General features: G+C 42.3%; 1 protein-coding gene across 4 annotated transcripts in view; it reads left to right on the top strand.

Moving 5' to 3' along the window:
- The first annotated feature begins 969 nt into the window (after positions 1-969).
- The window catches only part of UHRF2 (ubiquitin like with PHD and ring finger domains 2), a 96,831-nt gene continuing 79,108 nt past the window's right edge, over positions 970-18,692 (top strand). The window contains exons 1-2 of one of the 4 annotated variants that reach the window (XM_056325140.1): positions 970-1,610; positions 17,641-17,883. In XM_056325140.1, the coding sequence (XP_056181115.1) occupies positions 1,458-1,610; positions 17,641-17,883 (396 nt within the window). In that variant the 5' untranslated portion in view covers positions 970-1,457. The remainder of the gene's footprint in view (positions 1,611-17,640; positions 17,884-18,692) is intronic. The other 3 variants (XM_056325139.1, XM_056325142.1, XM_056325141.1) reach the window with 3 other exon arrangements.

The raw sequence follows: 18,692 nt of genomic DNA, 5'->3' as shown, positions 1-18,692 counted from the left end.
AAGGGATGCAGCTGGGACAGCTGACCCCAAATCATACCATAGCATGCTCAGCAATAAAACCTGGGGGAAGGAGGAAGGGTGGGACATTAGGGTTTACGACACTTTGTCTTCCTACGTAACCTTTAGATGCGTAATCTTTAGATGCGACAAAGCTCCGGTTTCCTAGAAATGGCTGAACATCTACCTGCTGAAGTGAAGTACTGCATTGGTTCCTTATTTTGCTTTGCTTGTGTGCACAGGTTTTGCTTTACTTGTTGAACCATCTTTTATCTTGACCAGCGTTTTCTCACTTTTGCCCTCCTGACTCCCACCTGGCTGCGAGGGAGTGACAGAGTGCCCGAGTGGGGCCCGGCTGCCTGCCAGGGCTTGCCCACAACAGCATGGTGAATCCAGATTTTTCTGACGTTAATTTGCAGAATTACCCGATTTACAGAAATACAGAAAGTCAAGCCCGTACCAGATTCGAAGCACAAACGAGGCTCGCCTTTCGTAGTCTGCCCCGTGTTTTCATTTCTAACGGGAGGGGCGCAGCCCGGCCTACTCCCAGCTTTTCCGGCAGAGCTACACCGGGCCGCGCGGACGTTTGACGCCCGTGGAAGCGCCGGGGCGCGGGTGTCAGGGAGCGGGCACCGTTCCGCCGGCGGCTCGCGGGCCGCGTTGGGCCGCAGGCCTGCAGCAGGCTCCCGCCCCGAGAGGCGGCCGGCCGCACCGCGCCCCCGCCGCAGCCATGGCGACGCCAGCTCCCGCTCCCCCGGCGCGCGCCAGCCCCTCCCCCCGCCGCAGACCTGGCGCCCGCCGCCGGCCCGCGACCGCGCGGCGTGCGGGCAGCGCGCGGGGGGCGGGGCCCGGGGCGGAGCTCGCGGGCGCGTGGGCGGGGCCGCGCGCCGTGCCGAATGCGGCGAGAGGGCGGCCGGCGCGAGCGCGGGGGAGGGGGCGTGGTGGCGGCCGCTCGCCGCGCTCTCTCCGCCCCGGTGTTGTTGTCTCTTTACGGCCGAGGCCGGGGGCTCTCGCGAGATCAGCGTTGGCGCCGTGACCTCCATGTGAGAGCGGCGGCGCCTGGTAAACACTCCCCGGAGTCGGGAGATGGCTCCCGGCGGCGCCCGTTAGACCGGGCTGCGGCGGTTCCCGCCAGACTCCGCCTCGCCTTGTGCCGCCTCGGGGGGCGTGCAGCGCGGGCCATCGGGAAGCGGCGGGGACCGGCTCGGGTCTCCTTCCCCCTCCTTCCCCCTCCGAGCGAGGACGGCGGCCCGGCGGGCGGGGAGGCTCGTGTCTGTTCCGCGGCATTTGAAAATCCTGCCCCACCGAGCCAGACAAAGAGCGGGGGAAGCGCCCGGCCCCCTCTTCTTCTCCCTCGCACGCCGCAGAGGCGCTCCCGGGGAGCGGAGCCCTTTGCCACCCGTGCCCCAGGCTTCCCTCCCTTCCCCGCGGCCGGCCGAGCGAGTGGCAGGGAGCGCACCATGTGGATCCAGGTCCGCACTATAGACGGCACCGAGACCCAGACCATCGACGACCTGAGCCGCCTTACCAAGATCGAGTGCCTGCGGGAGAAGATCCAGGAGACCTTCCGCGTGAGCCCCGACCGCCAGCGCCTCTTCTACCGGGGCAAGCAGGTGAGGCGGGAACGCCCTTAGCCGGGCGGCGGGGGTGCGGGCGGTTGGGGGCTTCCCCCCTGCTCCACGCGTCCCCTCCCGGCCTCGGCCCTTTGTTGCGGGCCGGCGCGGATGTCCCCGTCTCCACCCATGTGTCGTCCTCTGGCTCCGGCTTTTGTTTACTCCCGTCCCGTCGGGCCTAGAGGGAAGTTAGGGGGCAGGGGGGAGACCGGGCGTCCGGAGGCTCTGGGACCCCGCGCTGGCTTTGCCCGCGCCCTCCTGCCCGCCTTTTTCCCCGAGGGCGAGCGGGTGCCGGCGAGGCCCCTTTGTGTGTTTGTTTTCCCACCTGAACCGCGGGAGGCTCCTCCCCCGGCCCCTGCCTTTATCGTACCTAAGTGACAGACGGCCGGGGGGCTGCGGGCAAGCCCCTCCGCTCGCCTTTCTCCGCCCCGACCGCGGGAGCGGAGCGTCCGTTCCCCTCCGCCCGCCCTGCCACCGCCTCGGCGGGGCGGGCGGGAAGCGTGTGGCGCGGCTGCCCCACGGGCGGTTTCCACGGCGGAGCGCCGCCGCCGGGCCCACACGTGGCGGGGAGGGGCGGTGCGGTGCGATGCGCCGGCGGTGCCCGCTGCGGGCTCGGTGCGGCGCGCCCGTGCCCCCGGCGCGGCGGAGTAACGGTTTTCGGGGCCCGCCGGCTGTGGTCCTCTCCCACCGCCTCGCCGCAGGGGGGCCGGGGGCGAGCCCGTGGCGGCCGGGCCGGGGGGCGGCGGCGTGGGGTTAGTTTGCGCGGGCACAACTTGTGCGCGGGGGGCGGGCGGGCTGGGGGCGGCTGCTGGCCGTGTGGAGGGGCGCTTCACCCCGACCGGGCATCGTCGTCACCGGGGTGGCTGGCTGAAAGCCCGCTGCGAGCTGATACCCTCCCTCCGGTGCCAAGTACGTTCTGCTCCGAGTATATTGCCTCGGGTCGTATTTTTGTTGCTGAGGGGTGTAACCTTTCAAGCTGCCTTACGTAAACGAGGCGCTTGAGTCGTTGAGAGGCACAGCTGTGACCTGACAAGAAAGATACTGGATGTGTGGTGTGTTTCAGGGAGAGTGTCTCTTAAGGTGCACCTTCTTACCACAGATGTGTGTTGCAGTGTTCGCCTAAACGGAGCAACGCAAGGCAGTGAGATTTCTGCCTCAAGAGAGACCCAAGTGTGTGTCTTTACAAACAAGGGTGGAAAAAAAAAGTAAAAAATAGAAATTTAACTATGACTAGGAGGTAAGCGTTAGTGGCTAGATGCTAAGCCTAGGTTGTGAACCCAATAGCAAATTAGTAGATTTTTGTGTTTTATAGGTGCGTGAGAGTGAGCATTTGTTAGGAGTCCATCAAGACCATTACAAACAACCTCATGTTGTGCTGAAAGGACCAAATCAAGGAACATTGGTCTTGAGGTTGTGTAACCTCTTTAGCTTTGTGCTGCTGTGCCAGCACACCACCTGTTTCAGTGCAGTGTGGGACACAAGGTTTACCCAAGAAGCAGGGAAGACCGTGCCTGTAGTGAGTTGTGCTTTTCTATGCAGTCTGTCAGTGGCCAGACCAATTAGCTTGACATTTTAGTTAACAGATGTCTTGCTTGAGAAAGCAGAATAGTGAAATACTATAGATTAAGTTGCCTACATGAGCAGCATTTGTGAACTTAGTACTTGGTTTATCCAGTTCAGGACGTAGTTGAGATTGTGTTCAGTGAAGAGTTAGGGAGTTCTTTTTTACAGCTTCAGTTGCCATTTATGTCTATTTTCTTGCAATTACCATAATTAATTCTGAAGTTTCCTTGATGGTTATGGATTGCCTTTCTGGTCCCTTAGTGCTAGTAAGTGGAAAAAAGGTCAGCAGGATTGGTCTTGCACAAGTACAACTGGATGTTGAGAGACATGAGCAAAGGAAACTAAACAACTTCAACTCTCTCAGGGCTATGATAAAAATAGATTACAAAAGGGCATTTCAATTAAATGGGATGCCAATAGAAAGCAGCATAGTGTGATGGAAACATGGAAAAATGGAAGATTCCTGCTTGTGTTGGTAAAAAAATCTACTCCAAACTCTTTTCCTATTTTATCTGGTTAGTACTCAGTATGGTTAAATCTCTACAGTCTGCTGGTAGAACTGTGATCTTGCTGGAGAGTACTGCTTGCTGTAGTTTCTCTGAACTTCTAGAAATACTGGAACCTAGTACGTGGTGGTTGCCAGAAGACTGGGTAAATAACCTCCTAGAAATGGGAGGCATATGAGGTTGTAGGGATACAGAAACCTCAGTGAGTCACTGCTTATGGGCTGAATTTCAGCAATTTCAATAACAATGTTCTTAGCTTGCCATCGAGAACAGCTTCAACTAACATTTTGAGCTAGAGATGTTACTTAGCAGTTCTTTAGGGATGTCTGTGTCCAGTTCCTGTAGTAGATGTGGTAAACTGTAATTTCCTGTTGTCTGATCTTCAGGTGGAAATGCAGGACCTTAAGTGGGCACTACTTCACGCTCCTGTTCCTAAAGGGTTAAAATTACCTGAAACTACTGATGAAAACCTAGTGCTGTGATTAATGTAGTACTTTGTATTACTGGTTTGTGGGTTGGTGTTTTTTTTTTATTTCCTTGTAAAACCAGGAAGAGTACTACTTGGTTAAACAGACTGGTTTCCGGTTTTCAACTTTTGCAGCCAGGCACATGTGGCACTGAAGAGTGAGCAAGACAGTATTACTCTAACTTCATCTGGTCTGTGAGGACATCCTGGAGTCTGGGGATCCACACTTCTGCAGACAAAGAAGTCAAGTCATTCTGTAGATCAAAGTAGAACTTTCTGAGGAAAGGAAATAGTAGTGTATGCATAGTTCTCTACTGTGCAATAGCTGAGTCTGCAGAGAGGTCTAACTGAACATAGAAACCTGCAGTGATGTCTCTTGCTTTCGTTGTTGAAGAAGTTGGATCATTGGCTGGAAGGAGTTTCTTGAAGGGACACAAGTATTTCCTTATGTTGGAATAAATTGTATCTTAACCTTCTCCACCATAGACTATTCTCATCTAATGGTTTGTGTTGTTAAGTATTAACTGTGAGTAAACTTGTAAATTCAAATGCATTGTGTGGAGTTCTTCTAAAATACAGAAAAGCAACACAGGACAGTCTGTCTTCTGACAGCATACTCTCTCCCTGTCCTAATTGGACTACATAGCATTTCTTGATGAGAAAAGAAATTCTCAGTTTCATTCGTGAAAGTGAAGGAGACATAGTAAACAAATTCTTGGCATCTTGACCTAATAAAGCAGATTTTCTGTAGGACCAAGCTATAGTCATTGTGAGATTTCTAGCTTTCAGTAACAGTGTTGGGTTAAACTACAACACCTGCTCATTTTTTTCCAAGCTGGCAGCTAAGTACTAGGCAGCTGCTCACTTGCTCCCTGCCCTGTCCCCCCTGCAATGGGATGGGGAGGAGAATTGGGGGAAAAAGGGTAAAACTCAAGGGCTGAGATAAAACCAATTTAATAATATAAAATAAATATAATATATACTATATATAATAATATATAAATAAATAAAATAAGATGATGATGAAAAGGAGAAGTAAAAATCCAAAGGGAAGGGAAAAAACCCAAGTGATGCACAATACAATTGCTCATCACCTGTTGGCTGATGCCCAGCCAGTCCTCAAGCAGTGATTGGTCCCCTCCAGCCAACTCCCACCAGTTTGTATGCTGAGCATGGTGTTTTATGGTATGGAATAATATCCTTTTGGCTAGTTTGGGTCAACTGTCCTGGCTGTGTCCCCTCACAATTTCTTGTGCCCCTCCAGGCTTTGTGCTTGCAGGGCCTGAAAAACTGAAAAGTCCTTGACTTAGTATAAACATTACTTAACATACTGATGTTTTTAGTTGTTGCTGTCAACATTATTCTCACACCAAATCCAAAACACAGCACCACACCAGCTACTAAGAAGATCAACTATCCCAACCGAAACCAGGATAGTATCCAGCTGTCATTCCATACAATTTATGTCATGCTATGCTTTCCGATATGTTGTCACCTTTCCTGTCTTTTAATATAAACACACAGATATCATTCCTTTAGTCTATGGACTCTCCCTCTAAAAAATCTGTTGAGTTCATTTAGTCCATGATACTGGGCTACATGTGTTATAACAGTTTTTCAGGGCAAGAAAGGTGGTGCGAGCTGTTGGGTTGTTGTATCTTGAAGCCATCAGTTACAGTTGTGCTGATCCAGTTTTGTTAAAAGTTCAAGTTAATTTTTCATTGATGTGGCAATCAGGAGAGAGTCAGGTTCAGATCTCTGAATCAGGAATGGCAGAGACCGGCACTGCAAGGTGCCCAGTGCAGTGGTGGACATATAGAAGTGTCAGTATACGATAGTGTCTAGCCATTAACATCATACATTGGCTGTTTTCATCCAAAACCAAATCCCCTTGAGGCACACATCCAATTTCCCCATCCTTACTCATTACCCACAAAGTGCACACAGATCCTCGAGCAAAAGCAATCCCATGAATGGGTTTGAGTAGCTGTAGTGCTTGTTGTGGATTCTGGAATAGCCGCAGCTACTTGCTTAATTCACAGCAAGGTTTGAACCACATTCAGCATTCCCAGCAATAGGATCAGGGTCACCAGTGTGCTGGTCTCAACGTTCCCAAGGATACTCAAATTTTTCAAAAGCCTTAAACACCTCTGTAATTGGACTAGAGGAGAAGGTGTTGAAGTTTAAGTTTGAAAACTTGCCAGAGAACTTAAGGTTGTCCAGAAGACTGTAGGGATATTAATACCAAGTTATGTTTCACATAGAACAAAACTTGCGCACTGTTGTATTTCAGCAAGATGTATGGTTTATAGAATATAGAAACCAATAAAATCTTGTGTCGGCTTCTTCCATCATCCTCTCCCACCCTGCTGGAATTTGAACTCAGTGGAAACTTGTAAATGGCTGTTGCTGAAGAAACCATTATCTCAAGTGGCTTTACCGTAGTGCTTACCAGAGTCAGGGAAGAAGGATGTTGGAGTCCAAGTGTTTCTTGCCAGTGTATGTAAAAAGGCAGTGACTGGAATTGCTTTTGAAGTCATTAATCTTGTTGGTGAGGGAGACACTCCAAACCTGTTTCATGGGAGACTCAAGTCAGCAGGTAGATGTGAAAGTATTGAAGCCATTTATTTACTTGATGTGAAAGTTGGAAGTCAGGCTTACTTCACTGGAAGAAACACAGTTCTGCTTTTATGCACAAAAATGTATGGTAGTATGCATCGTGTTACGTAGTTGTGCAGGTTGACTCTTTAGTTTGTAATGCTCACGGGTTTAATTTCTGTGGATTTACTGAGACAGTACATGTAGGAGGAGTGGATGAGCTTTAGTTCTTCATGAGTGCATCCTTGTGATATAGCAGCCTCAGTGAAACACGGAGTTACAAATCTGGCAATAGGATATGCCTTGATTTACCTATAGCCTTTCCTACATGATACCTCTAACTTTTGCTGACTTGGACTGGCACGTGAGTAGTGGATAGAATCTTGTGTGAAGTTCAAGCTTTTAAGCTTTAGGTTTGTAAACTGTGTTTAATGCCGCCTTAAATATTTCCAGCCTGGGTGAATTTCCTCTGGAAATAGAAAAGGATAGAAAAGGATTATTTGTGGTGTCTTTCCCGAAAAATGGGAGTGCTAAACCTAGTCATAAAAAAAAAAAAGTTACTTAACACAATCTTTTCTCAGCTTTATTTTATTTGGAAAATTGTAAACATTTTCAGCTGAAGCTGTCCAAACCCCATATGCTTCAGGCAGATTCTGGGTGTGAGAAATCTTCAACTGGAGCAGTTAAGTTTTACGTTTTGGAGAAATAGTTTGAAGAAGTCTTGGGAAGGAAGTGATAGCTATTCTTTGTTGAGGCTGGTAGCAAGTAGCTGTGTAGCTTGACAAGAGAGAGTCTTCTGGAGTCTTCAGGGCAGATATGATCAGGCTGCATTCCAGAATGACCAAAACATTCATGAAGTATACTTTGAACTTATCTGGCAGTAGGTTTGGTAGCCCTGTTAGCAAGTTTTTTATATGATTGCAGAAGATTACTGAAATCAGCTTCTTTTTAAATTTTTACTGTCAAGCTACTAATGCAACCTATCAGTCCGTGGTACCATTATCTTTGTTATTCAAAGCATCTAACAAACTCAAGGAAAAGCTGAAATACATGTGAAAACAGAATACTTCATACTGTTCTGTATGCATGACTTCAGTATTAAGAAGCTGGAAAAACATAATATAACCTGAAAGAAATTGCGGCCAGCTTTAAGGCTATATTTTGTGGCATGTATATTTGTGCAATCTAGTTAAGATAATCTAGCAATTTTACTATTTTAATTAATCTGGAAGCTCTTGAAAACTGTTCCTTTTTATATTAAAAAAACCAACAACCACAAACCCTTAGATGCAGAACACACCTGATGCATGGCTGCAGTGGTTTAACCTCAGTCAGCAGCTAAGCCCCGCACAGCTGCTTGCTCACTCCCCTCCGGTGCGATGGGGGAGAGAATCAGGCTGGTAAAAGTGGGGAAGCTCATGGATTTGTCCCAAATCTGAGTTCTTCACCTGGTGTGCAAGAGCAGATCCACACAGAGAGCTGAGGTACTTGTTTACTGCATGTTTGCGCAGAGATGGGTGCTGGGTGGTAGATCCATAAAGCTAGAGCACCTCCTAATGCATGCTAAAACATTTTACACACTTTGAACAGTTGTTTAGATTTAGTCACACTTGGTTCTCGCTGGTTCTCACGAGCGTCTCCATTTAAAGGTACAGCGTTCTTTCTTTTTACTGGGCACATTCTGTGGGGAGGTGGCTTGGCTTGGTTAGCAGGGGTCTCTCTTTGCTCGAGGGTGGATCTTTTAATATACTAATCGAGGTAGTTCACATGTGGTTCCAAGTAATTTTCTGTTTGGTTTCATGAACCATTTGGTTCTCCTTGAGTTTATTTGGTTATTTCTTAGCTTCATCTATTTCTGGTGTCTATTCCTTCTCCCAAGGCCATGTCATGGTAACTGTAAGGGCTGATTAACATCCTCTGTTTTTCAGGTTCTTTCCTGTTTTCTTTAAAGTAAACAATTCTTGTATCAGGTTGCAGTAAAGACAGTTTAACAGGTAGAGCAAAACCTATGCATATGAGCAAAGCAAAACAAGGAGTTCATTTGCTGCATCCCATGAGCAGGCATCTCCAGGAAAGCTGGGCTCCATCACGCAAAATGGTTTCTACACTGACAACTAGATGATGAGGATTTCCAGTGATGAAGTGCGATCAAATGTTTGTATAATTTATATTGATGGAAATTATGGCATGATTCTCTTCTTTAAAAGCTGTTAACTGGATCTCTATTCCTAATCATTTAACTGTTAAATCATGTAAAAATAGCTTCCTTGACATACTTGGCTATTGCATGTATTTCTTTTTTTAGACTTTTGTTGTTGATTATGGAAGGTTCAGATAATAACCAGTTCTTCATTACAGGTATTCTTAAAAATCACAGTTAGTCATTTGCTCTCCTTGGCTCTGCTGTTGCTAAATTTATTACCGTGTGCTATAGAAGCCCATACCATCATACATGAGTTAGTTGAGCACTCATCTGATCAGCACAGAGATGAACTGAGTGTTTCCATGCTTCTAAGAATGTCAGTGCAGCTTTATATTTTGGCATACTTTTTTTTTTTTTTTGTTACCAAAGCATCAGTTAATCCTGAATATCAGCCAGAAGACACCATAAACTTCTATTTACTTAATTAGAAGACTCCTGAGAACTGCAGGAGAGAGAAACCTTACTGCTCTGACTTCATCTCCAACTAGAAGTTAATGAGCAAATGTTTCTTTAATGGGATTTAGAATTGCATCCAAGAAGAAAATGTCATATCTAAATTAACAGGTTTTTTCTGTATCTCATCCATTGATAAAGGAAGAAATAATCTTTGAAGTCTGAACTTATTGTTAAAAAGTTTTAACTTGAAAGAGGTGCAGACTTGAAGCCTGTAGAAGTCATTGGTTGAGACTGCAAATGGCTGCCTTCACCTTGATCTGAATAAATCAAGAAGTCTTTTCTTAGAGCTCTTGACTTCCAGCTGTTTTCCTGTTGGCACTAGTGTTGTACACTGGAATCTTTTTTGCATTAGAATTTCAAAAGGTAAAATGTGTTATCACTGGTAGAGTCTGCAAATAATTTTGTAGTAACAGTGTAAAAATGCTGTTTTATTGGAGAACATGGCTTTAAAATTGAGGCTTCTGTACTTAATTCCTGAACTTCAGGAAGAGTGTGAATTTCTTCTTAGGAAGGCTGGTCTCGTTGATTGAATATGCAGATGACTAATGTACATTTATCATGGTGTTTGTATTGAGATTGATGTAATTACAGACAGTGTCAGCAACAAGGTTCTGTTATTTTTTTCTAGGTTCTGTGGCTTTGTGTAGCATGCCAAACTTGCTGTTTGTGGAGAGTTGAAGCAGCACATTTACCCTGTGCTACAATCAAACTCATTGGTTGTCACTGTAACTGTAGAAGAACCTTTCTCAGATACTAGGCTGCTTTGAAATGTGAATTGCGTGAGAGGAGAAGGACAGAACTGAGTCTTAATTTGGACCATATTCTCCACACACTTAAGAACTAGTTTGGTTACTGTTTTTTAAAATGTTGTGATCTGCCTATGTTCTATTCTGGAGGGATATGGGTCTAGTCTAGAGTCTTGTCAGTGAACTTGCTTGTCTAGATGTTTCACCTACTTACATGATCCATAATTCTACAGAGTACTAAGAGGAGGGAGTGAATAAGACAGAGCAATGATTTTTATCTTTTTTTATCAATGAGCAAATTCTCCTTCTTGAAATGAGTCCATGATCTGCCATTTGCATCTGTGTTTATTTTTAACAGTAAGCTATGAAGTTCAAACTATTAAGAAATAAAAATTTAATGTGAATCTCGGAGAACAGATTGTCTTCCTGGGACTTTTAATATGAAACTTTAGATTATGGTGCCTCTAGTGGCAAGCAAGAAACATGTTTGTAAAGTCTCGGTCTGTTTCTATTTGAGCTTTTCTTTCATTGAGGAGCCTGTTACAGAGCAAAGGACAAAAAGTACCAATACAGATGTCCTAGGGTTTCTTTGGTATTTCTCTCCAAGCAAGATTAAAGTTATTTTCAATTTAGGAAAGTAAACCTTTTATTATAGTTAGTTTTTATATGAGACTGATAGGTTTTGCTGTTTGGCGTCTGTTAGGATCTTTAAAAAAAATGGCAGTGACAGTAATGAAAGGAGAGAAAACATCGAGTGCCAGGATGGAAACCATATGTACAGGGTGTCTTTGTGACTACACAATGTATATGCCGAAAATCTTATTTAAAATGTAGAGGTAGTATAATCAAGCCCGCTTTTCAGAAGTGGTCTTGTGTAGAAAAGTGAGAAGGAACTACTAAATTTGCTGAATGAGCAGTCTTGCTTAAACATGTTTGGGTGTGGTTACTTGCCTTTTTATTCTCTTGCTATAATGGATTGTCCAAGTGGAGTTTCATTGTGCAGGGTCAGGAATATCTTTGTGGACCCTGAACAGCTACTGCTACATCACTAAAAAAATGTCACTGATAGCAGTGGAGGTGTTCCATGTGCAGGAAGAAGGTGGGTTGTCTTAGCAGGATGATCTCCAGGCAACATATTTTTTGACAGAGCAGCCTGTTACGGGAGCTGCAAGTACTGTTGAATCTAGAGTTGCTTGAGGAGGAAGTGAATCTCCTGGAGCTGCAAACACTTCTGAGGCGGCACATACTAAACATTCAAAATCATATAAAGGCAGTGACTTTATGCAGGTGACTACTAAATTCTCTTTTAGTTAGCTTTTGTCTCTTGCAGTTGAGACTACTGTACTTCCTTGGGAAACAGTTCCAGTACACAGTTATTGTAAAAAAGTGACCATGTACCTACTACTCTGAATGTGGTTAATACGTGAACTTAAATATCACAGAGTCCTGAAACATTCTTTTCAAATACCAGATAATCCAGGCGTAGGCTACAGTTTTCCTTTTGGAATAAAATTACATGTTCAGGTTCCCCGTATGCTTTGTGAGTGGTGGAAGTCCATGAGCTAAATGTCTAATGTCATATAGTAAAGATTATTGAAATTTTCTTGACTTGAGTTTGTCCCATTGGCCCAAAACTCACTGTTGTGTACTTGAAAGCTGATTTTGAATTTTCAGTTGGACTTTTCATTACTGGATACTGGTTGGACATATGTTTGAAAGGTTCTGTAAAAATACTAAGTGGAATTACAATTCCAGCAGCCTTCTTGCAGGCAGATGAAGTTAGGTTTGTACATCAGTCTTGAGATGCAGGATATGAGAAATTCTAAAGTCCACTTTGCTTGCTTTCAGTGAGTACCCAGCTGGAAGTTACAGGTTCTTGGTTTCTTCAGACTAACTTACACTCTGCGTAACTCCTGTAAACAACTCTCAAAACAAGTTTTTCTGCTGAACTTGAGCCTCTTTACCCTTATGTGTTTCCTGTTAAAGAAATTTGTAGGGTGCATGTAGTACCTGTACAGAATAAAAGACTGATGTCACTTAACTTTTCATCATACCATGTTAATTAAAAGACCTCTTTTGCATTCATTATAGTTTCTTTCATCTTTATTGCTAGATGTAGGCACTGCTTTAATTCTTGGAAAAGGAAATAACAGAAGATGCTCAAATGCATACTTCTGTCAGTGATTAAAGAGCTTGATTGTCAAGTGTAATGGCTGGATTAAGGTAACCTATGAACTTACCCTTTTGGATGACACTTGAAGATGAAAACAGTGGGTTATGTGTTCTTACAGGAATGATTATGTGATTTTTGGGAGGTCTCTGTACATGTTATATAACCCATGACGAGCTGTGCTTCTGCTGGGACTTGTAGACAAGTTAATATGATAGTAATTGGTGAATTACTTGTCAAGCTTTTTTTTTTGTTTCCAAGTAATGTATCATACAGCACTCTGCATGATCATTCATGTTCATCTAAGTGCAGTTTCTACAGGATTTTAAAGTCATTAGTGGCTTGATGTTACAAGACAGTTCTAACAGTGATAATGGGTAGGTATCAATTCCAGTTATTGCATTGCTACAGCTTCTCTTGTGTAGTAGTGTAAGCACAGTGTTGTCTTACTTTTAAGTATTTATAACAACCCTGTCTAAAAGTATTTTGAAATTGATAGTGTCTATAACGTGATCTGTGAAAATACATTTGAAAGATGTAATCTGTTTCTGTACTTCAGGATATTTAGTATAGTGAAAGAGTGTTAGATACAGTAAATCTAGCTGCTCTTTAGTGTCACTTCATTCAGAATATGTTAATGAAGCATTAAGGGCTTTTGAAGCATGCCAGTCATTAAGAGAAAGAAAAACTGAAAGTGAAATGCAGTGCTAAGGAAAAAAATGCCTTTTTTTTTTAATGACAGTGGGATTAGAAGAGCTAGCAAAATTTCATAAATAAAATGCCTGTTCAGTTATTTCTGCTTTAGTATGTGTTCTAATCCCCAATTAAGAAATCATAACTGACTTGAATGGGATATGGCTTGGTTATCTGGTATTTGCCTGATAACTTTTGTTTCTGGCTTGCATGTATAAACTTATGAATGACAAGTGTCCTTGAGTGTTTAGTGAATGATTAAGTAAACATGTAATATTTCTTTCTTTTCTTTTAATAACACTGTCCAGGCAAATGTATTCTCAAGGAATCTTCTTAGTATCTTTGTGCAGCAGAATGGGATTAATTTGTTTATATATTTATATAAGTAACTATTGTTAGAAGTGAGTGTACCATAAAGCTGACGGGGAGGCTGGTCACCTAGTCCCACAAATTGCCAGACTGTTTTTGATGAAATTTTCTGGACTGAATATTTTAACTTGTCTGTGAGGTTATGTGGAACTCAATTTGGTAGTGCTTCCCTGAATTTCGATGACATAGTAAGTCAGTGTTTGTTGGGAAATAAGAGGTATGGGTGGGGCTGTATGTGGTTGTTTGTGGGTGGTTGCAGGGTTTTTTTGTGTAGTTCTTTTGGGAAAGAAATACTGTATTCCAGAATAGATTTAAAATGGTAGTTGTCTGTAGAAAGGAAGGTATTGTGCTTTTTTTCCTACTGCTTGCTAATATCCAGACATAGTGATAGGTCCTGAGTTTTCTGCATCTGATACTGCTTTATTAATATAATTTGAAAAGTCATCTTACAGTTCCTGGCCAGCTTGGGAAAGAGTAGGAAGATACTACTGCATCTGGAGGAACAGACACACTGTAAAGTGGTGTGCTGCATTACTGTTTCCTTACACTCATAGTCTGTGAGGTTATAGCCTTGCTGGCCAAGGTCCTGTTGTTAACGTCAGTATAGTCTCAGTAATTCAAGAAACAGCATCTTAGAATTCTTCTCTCATTCTGTGGTCGAATGGAGGTCTTTATACACTGATTGTTTTCCAACTTTGTCACTCCAGAAGTTACAGTTTTCAGTGATGCAATAATGGTGGGTATTGGTATATCTGCAGATACACACATTAGTTCATGTCGGCCAACTGACATGTGAACTTGATTGTACTAGTTGAGTTTTAGTGTTTCTCTGCTTTGTTCCCAGAGGCAGGCGGTGTTGCTGAGTCATTAGACTAAATTTATATAGTTGCTAATATTCTGGGAATATATTTTTTGCTCATACTATAAACAGGTGCTCTTTTCCTATCACATTGCCAAACACTACGTCCTGCCTCATTTGAAGTGTGCTTATATCAATCTTATCTCTGTTACTGTGCTTTCAGATTTAAGTGTGACATCGCTAGTAGTAGAATAGTCTGTAGTCGTTAAATACTCCTGCAAAGAATACTGATTATAAAAACTAAGCACAAAAAAACACACCACCAAAACCCCAACATACAACCACTTGAGCAGAGAACAGAATGCTAATTCATTATAAGTTAATACTGTAAAGTAGACAACTTTGCAGTCACCAGTTTATTCTGCTGACCATTTAGTTCATGTTCAGGAAAGCTGACTTCTTTGATTCCTGTGCAGGAATAGGTGTCTGTGCATGGTGGTGGGTGTGTGCATTGTTAGATAAGGTGCCTTCTTACTCACTGTCTAGCCTAGGTATGTCTTGCTTTCTGAACATATGAAATATAACTGTTCCTGGACAGATTACTATTTTTAAGTTGTCTTCTTCCTTTTTTAAAAAAATTATTTTTTATTTGTGACTTTCTCATGCTAATAAGGAGGATTCAGCTGTGGATTGAAGATACAACTTATTCTGCAGACATAACTGATGAATAGATCGCAAAGACTAGACACAGGACATTTTTTAGTCAAGTGTTAACACTGGTTACCTTGTTATGCTAAATCATGCAGGCTGTTCAGATTTACGTCTTCACTGAATTAACTTTATAAACTGTAGTACCTCAAAATATTTTTCTGTTAGGCTATACACTGAGTGTCCTGAGAGAAAGGGAGCAATGCTAATATTTCTTTGCTCTTGCCTGTTTGTTGCCTGCGTAACTTCAGTCTACCATGAACAAGGTTATCCATTTCTCTTCCACTCCATTACCTTTCAGAAGATTTTGTCATAGCATAGGATTCTAGAAATTGCACACTGGAACCTCTGCCACAGCTTGTCCAGACCAATGGGAAGTGAAAAAATGAAGTAGACATTATTGTCTCCAATAACATAAAACATCCAATTTATTCATTATTTCAGAAGCGATCTATTTTGCATATGTACCACTGAATTTTTGTGAACATTTTGCAAAAAAAAAAATCACTTAGTAGGGGGTTGAATCTTCCAGGTGGGCCTGGAGTAGTGCTGAGAAGCAGCAGTAGCTCCAGAAATGTGGATCTTTGCCCCACGCCCTGCCTTCAAATTTATTGAAAGATGATTATCTTTGTTTTGGGTTTATTTGTACTTTGAATCTAAGAATAGCAGTTTTTAAACTTCTTCAGTAATATTAACAGTGAAAGTACAAACTTGCTGTGGCATGAAAAGCCCCCAAATCTGGATTGTCATAGGGCTGTAAGAACACTTCTGTCCCCTTTGTTGTCAAAAGCATAGCAATGTATGACAGGGTAGGACAGGAAAGGTTACTTAAACTTGCTTTAGTAGCTTGCTTATTTGAAGCCCTAGCCTAAAGCTCGAGGTTATGAAGCAGTGTTAGTAGTCACCTGTAGAATAACAGTCGCTGCAAGCTTCCATTTTAAGACTTTCGTTCATTTAATAGTTACAGCATCAAAATCTTTGGCACAATTCTGTCTACTGTGTGTTGAACTGGTTTGAGAACAGCTGAACAAGGATCATTCCCATAGCTATTGATGAGGCAGCCGGGTCAGTTTCAGTTACATTGAAACAAACTATGAGTACTGTTCACACATCCCAGCTGTGGATACAGTAGTTATCAGCAGTGCTGAGAGGTTGGTTTGTTGGGTTTTTTTCTTTCTTTTCTTTTACATAGATCTTAAATTAATGGAAGAAGAGTTAATTGATTTTTTTAGTGTCAGTTTATGTCCGTAACTGTCCTCTGCAGTTTAGAGTTGTTTTGAAAAGCAGAGGAGGTGAAGAAATGTGCTTTCCACTTTTGTCTATCCTGAGATCATTTGAATGAATGAAGCTGGAAAATTCCTTCTTTATTTATTCTGTTCCTTCCTGTTCCCTACTTTTTCATGTTGTATTGATATTCCCCATAAGCTTATGAAAACAGATCTATTTGAAAAGATTCTTGAAACAGTGATGTTGAAAATAGCACCTATTCTGGAAAAAGGTCAGGTAATTTTTTGGTGCAAAAGTAGTTTGAAAACAGGTGGGGCTTTTTAGCCATGCACATTTTTCTCCCACTGAAACATGAATTAAAATGTAACAAAGTAAATTCAAGTTTTGATGTTCCAAAGCAATTAATTATACTTTTAGATAAATTAAATCTGTGCTTCAAAGATGCTGTAGGTCATTAAGAGTGCCTCACTGAGCAAAGCAGCAGTGGTCACTGCTCCCTTTGTTTATTCTCTGCTGGCACACAACTTGTTTTTAGGTGTGAGTTTCTTAGCTTAATTGTGGGAAGGTGAGATCATCCCGTAAAGATAATAACAGGTATCCTAAAACTGCAGAGCGGGGCCCAAAATGATGTTTAGTAACTGTGGGCTATATATGATTAAACAGTCTATTTCTATTTATATTCTGGTGTTCTGCAGGATCTAATTCCATCTGGAATATAGTGGGGCCTGAAGTACAATGTTATTTGAGGGAGTGCTACACAGTGCTTGTTTCTTCAGTTTTATAATAGCTTATAAACTGACCAGTTTAAAGATTCAATTTCAGTGAATAATCTTGTTTTGGTCTGGAGTTGTGGAACAGTAAACCTGGCTAAATCTGGAATAAAAATGTTTTTGAATGCTTTCAATGTAGGAGACTACTCCCTTTTTAAGGCCCAGTATGTATTTTGGTGTTGTTTCCCTCTAAGTGTAGTTGCTTTTGCAGGGTACTTACAGATCTTAAAGTTTTGAAAAGTAAATGGAGTTATATGTGTATGAGGTTCTTTTATATCTAGATGTTTTATTTAGGAAATAGTTTGCACAATATTAGCAAGTATCAGGTACTGCCTTGCTTGCTAGAAAAGATTGAGAAAGAGTGAATTGTGAAAGTGAGTGTTAATTTAAAAATTACCACATGTATTTACATTTATTGTATATGTTGTGTAAGTGGTAACATAGATCCTACCTGGTTTTTGATGAGAAAATCACTGCATTATTTTGGATGTTGATGCATAATCAAAAAGTCTGAAGTCTTTAAAGATGTCTGTTTCTCATTTTAAGCCTTTCACTGATTTTCATTGGATAAAGTCATGGCTGGAGGTAAATGATGAGAGTTTGCTTTTGCATATACTCAAGGCATAAGTTTTTATTTACCAGAAATAGATGGCGTGCCTCTTCTGCTCTGTACAACTGTTGTTGGTAAAAGGGACTTTTGGAAACTACTTAGGTACCTCATGGTAGAATTTTACAAGTATACCTTTCTTTTGACAGCTAGAAGATGGACACACTTTATTTGACTACAATGTTGGACTAAATGACATAGTTCAGCTTTTGATACGATCTGAATCTGAAGCTCCTACCACTGCTTCTGTGACAGATCAGGATGGACAAGTCAATTCCTGTGCAGTTTCCAACTGCAAGAACAAAGTCAAGAAAACCAGTAGTGGATCACCCAGTCAGCCGTCTACATCATCTCGCTCATTTCTCATTGATCCTGGCATTGGATTGTACAAGGTATGTACAAACTTTAAAAGCTGTAAAAATGCCTCATGCTTCACTTGCAGGTTTATTTATTGTTTTATTATATGAAACTGTGTAGCCTCATTGCTTTTTTTTATGATTTGGCATGATTCCCCAATTTGACATAAACTAAATTGATGGCATTTGAACTGACGTAAAGCTGTCTCTGTACCAGGCTTACTGGGTGTTGCAGGTTTCAGGAGAGGTCATAAACTCTGATGTGTTTTGTTCTCCAAAGCACGTTCTTCAGAAAGTTTAGAGTACCTGTGAAACAGAAATACTTCTTGTGGACAGAAGATGCTAATAAAAAAATGTGGAAAGATACATTTTTTTCCCCTACTTATTTTTTCAGGCTTGTCTATTATTTAATACTAACGTTTCAGTGCTGCACTAGACTAGGTAAACGATGGAAATAACAATTCCTTTAAATAGTGTGTGATGGAATGATTGCTGTTTTATTAGAGTTTTCTTATGACATATATCATATTAATTGTTAGTTTTGTACTTCATTCAGTTTTTCTGTATTGTCATGTAGAATTATATCAGGGTACCGGAAGTTTAAATTAAACAGGAAATGGGCAGTTTCCAGTTTGCTCACTGACTGGATATTCAGTGGGGTGTGTATGTGTAGGGAATGGTAGCATTTTACATTCTGTTTGGTTTTTTGTCTTAGGTAAGAAATACCTATAACAGTAATTTTGCTGGAAAACATGCAGAATTACAGAAGGAAATGGAGCTTGAGGCTGCCACATGCATGCAAGTTAATTTCAGTTAGAGAAATGATGTTATGTAGACCTGTAGAC

Source organism: Falco biarmicus, chromosome Z, assembly GCF_023638135.1.
Source record: "Falco biarmicus isolate bFalBia1 chromosome Z, bFalBia1.pri, whole genome shotgun sequence".
Lineage (NCBI taxonomy): Eukaryota > Metazoa > Chordata > Aves > Falconiformes > Falconidae > Falco > Falco biarmicus.
The sequence above is the reverse complement of the archived record's forward strand: the minus strand, read 5'-3'. Positions and strand labels throughout refer to the sequence as shown.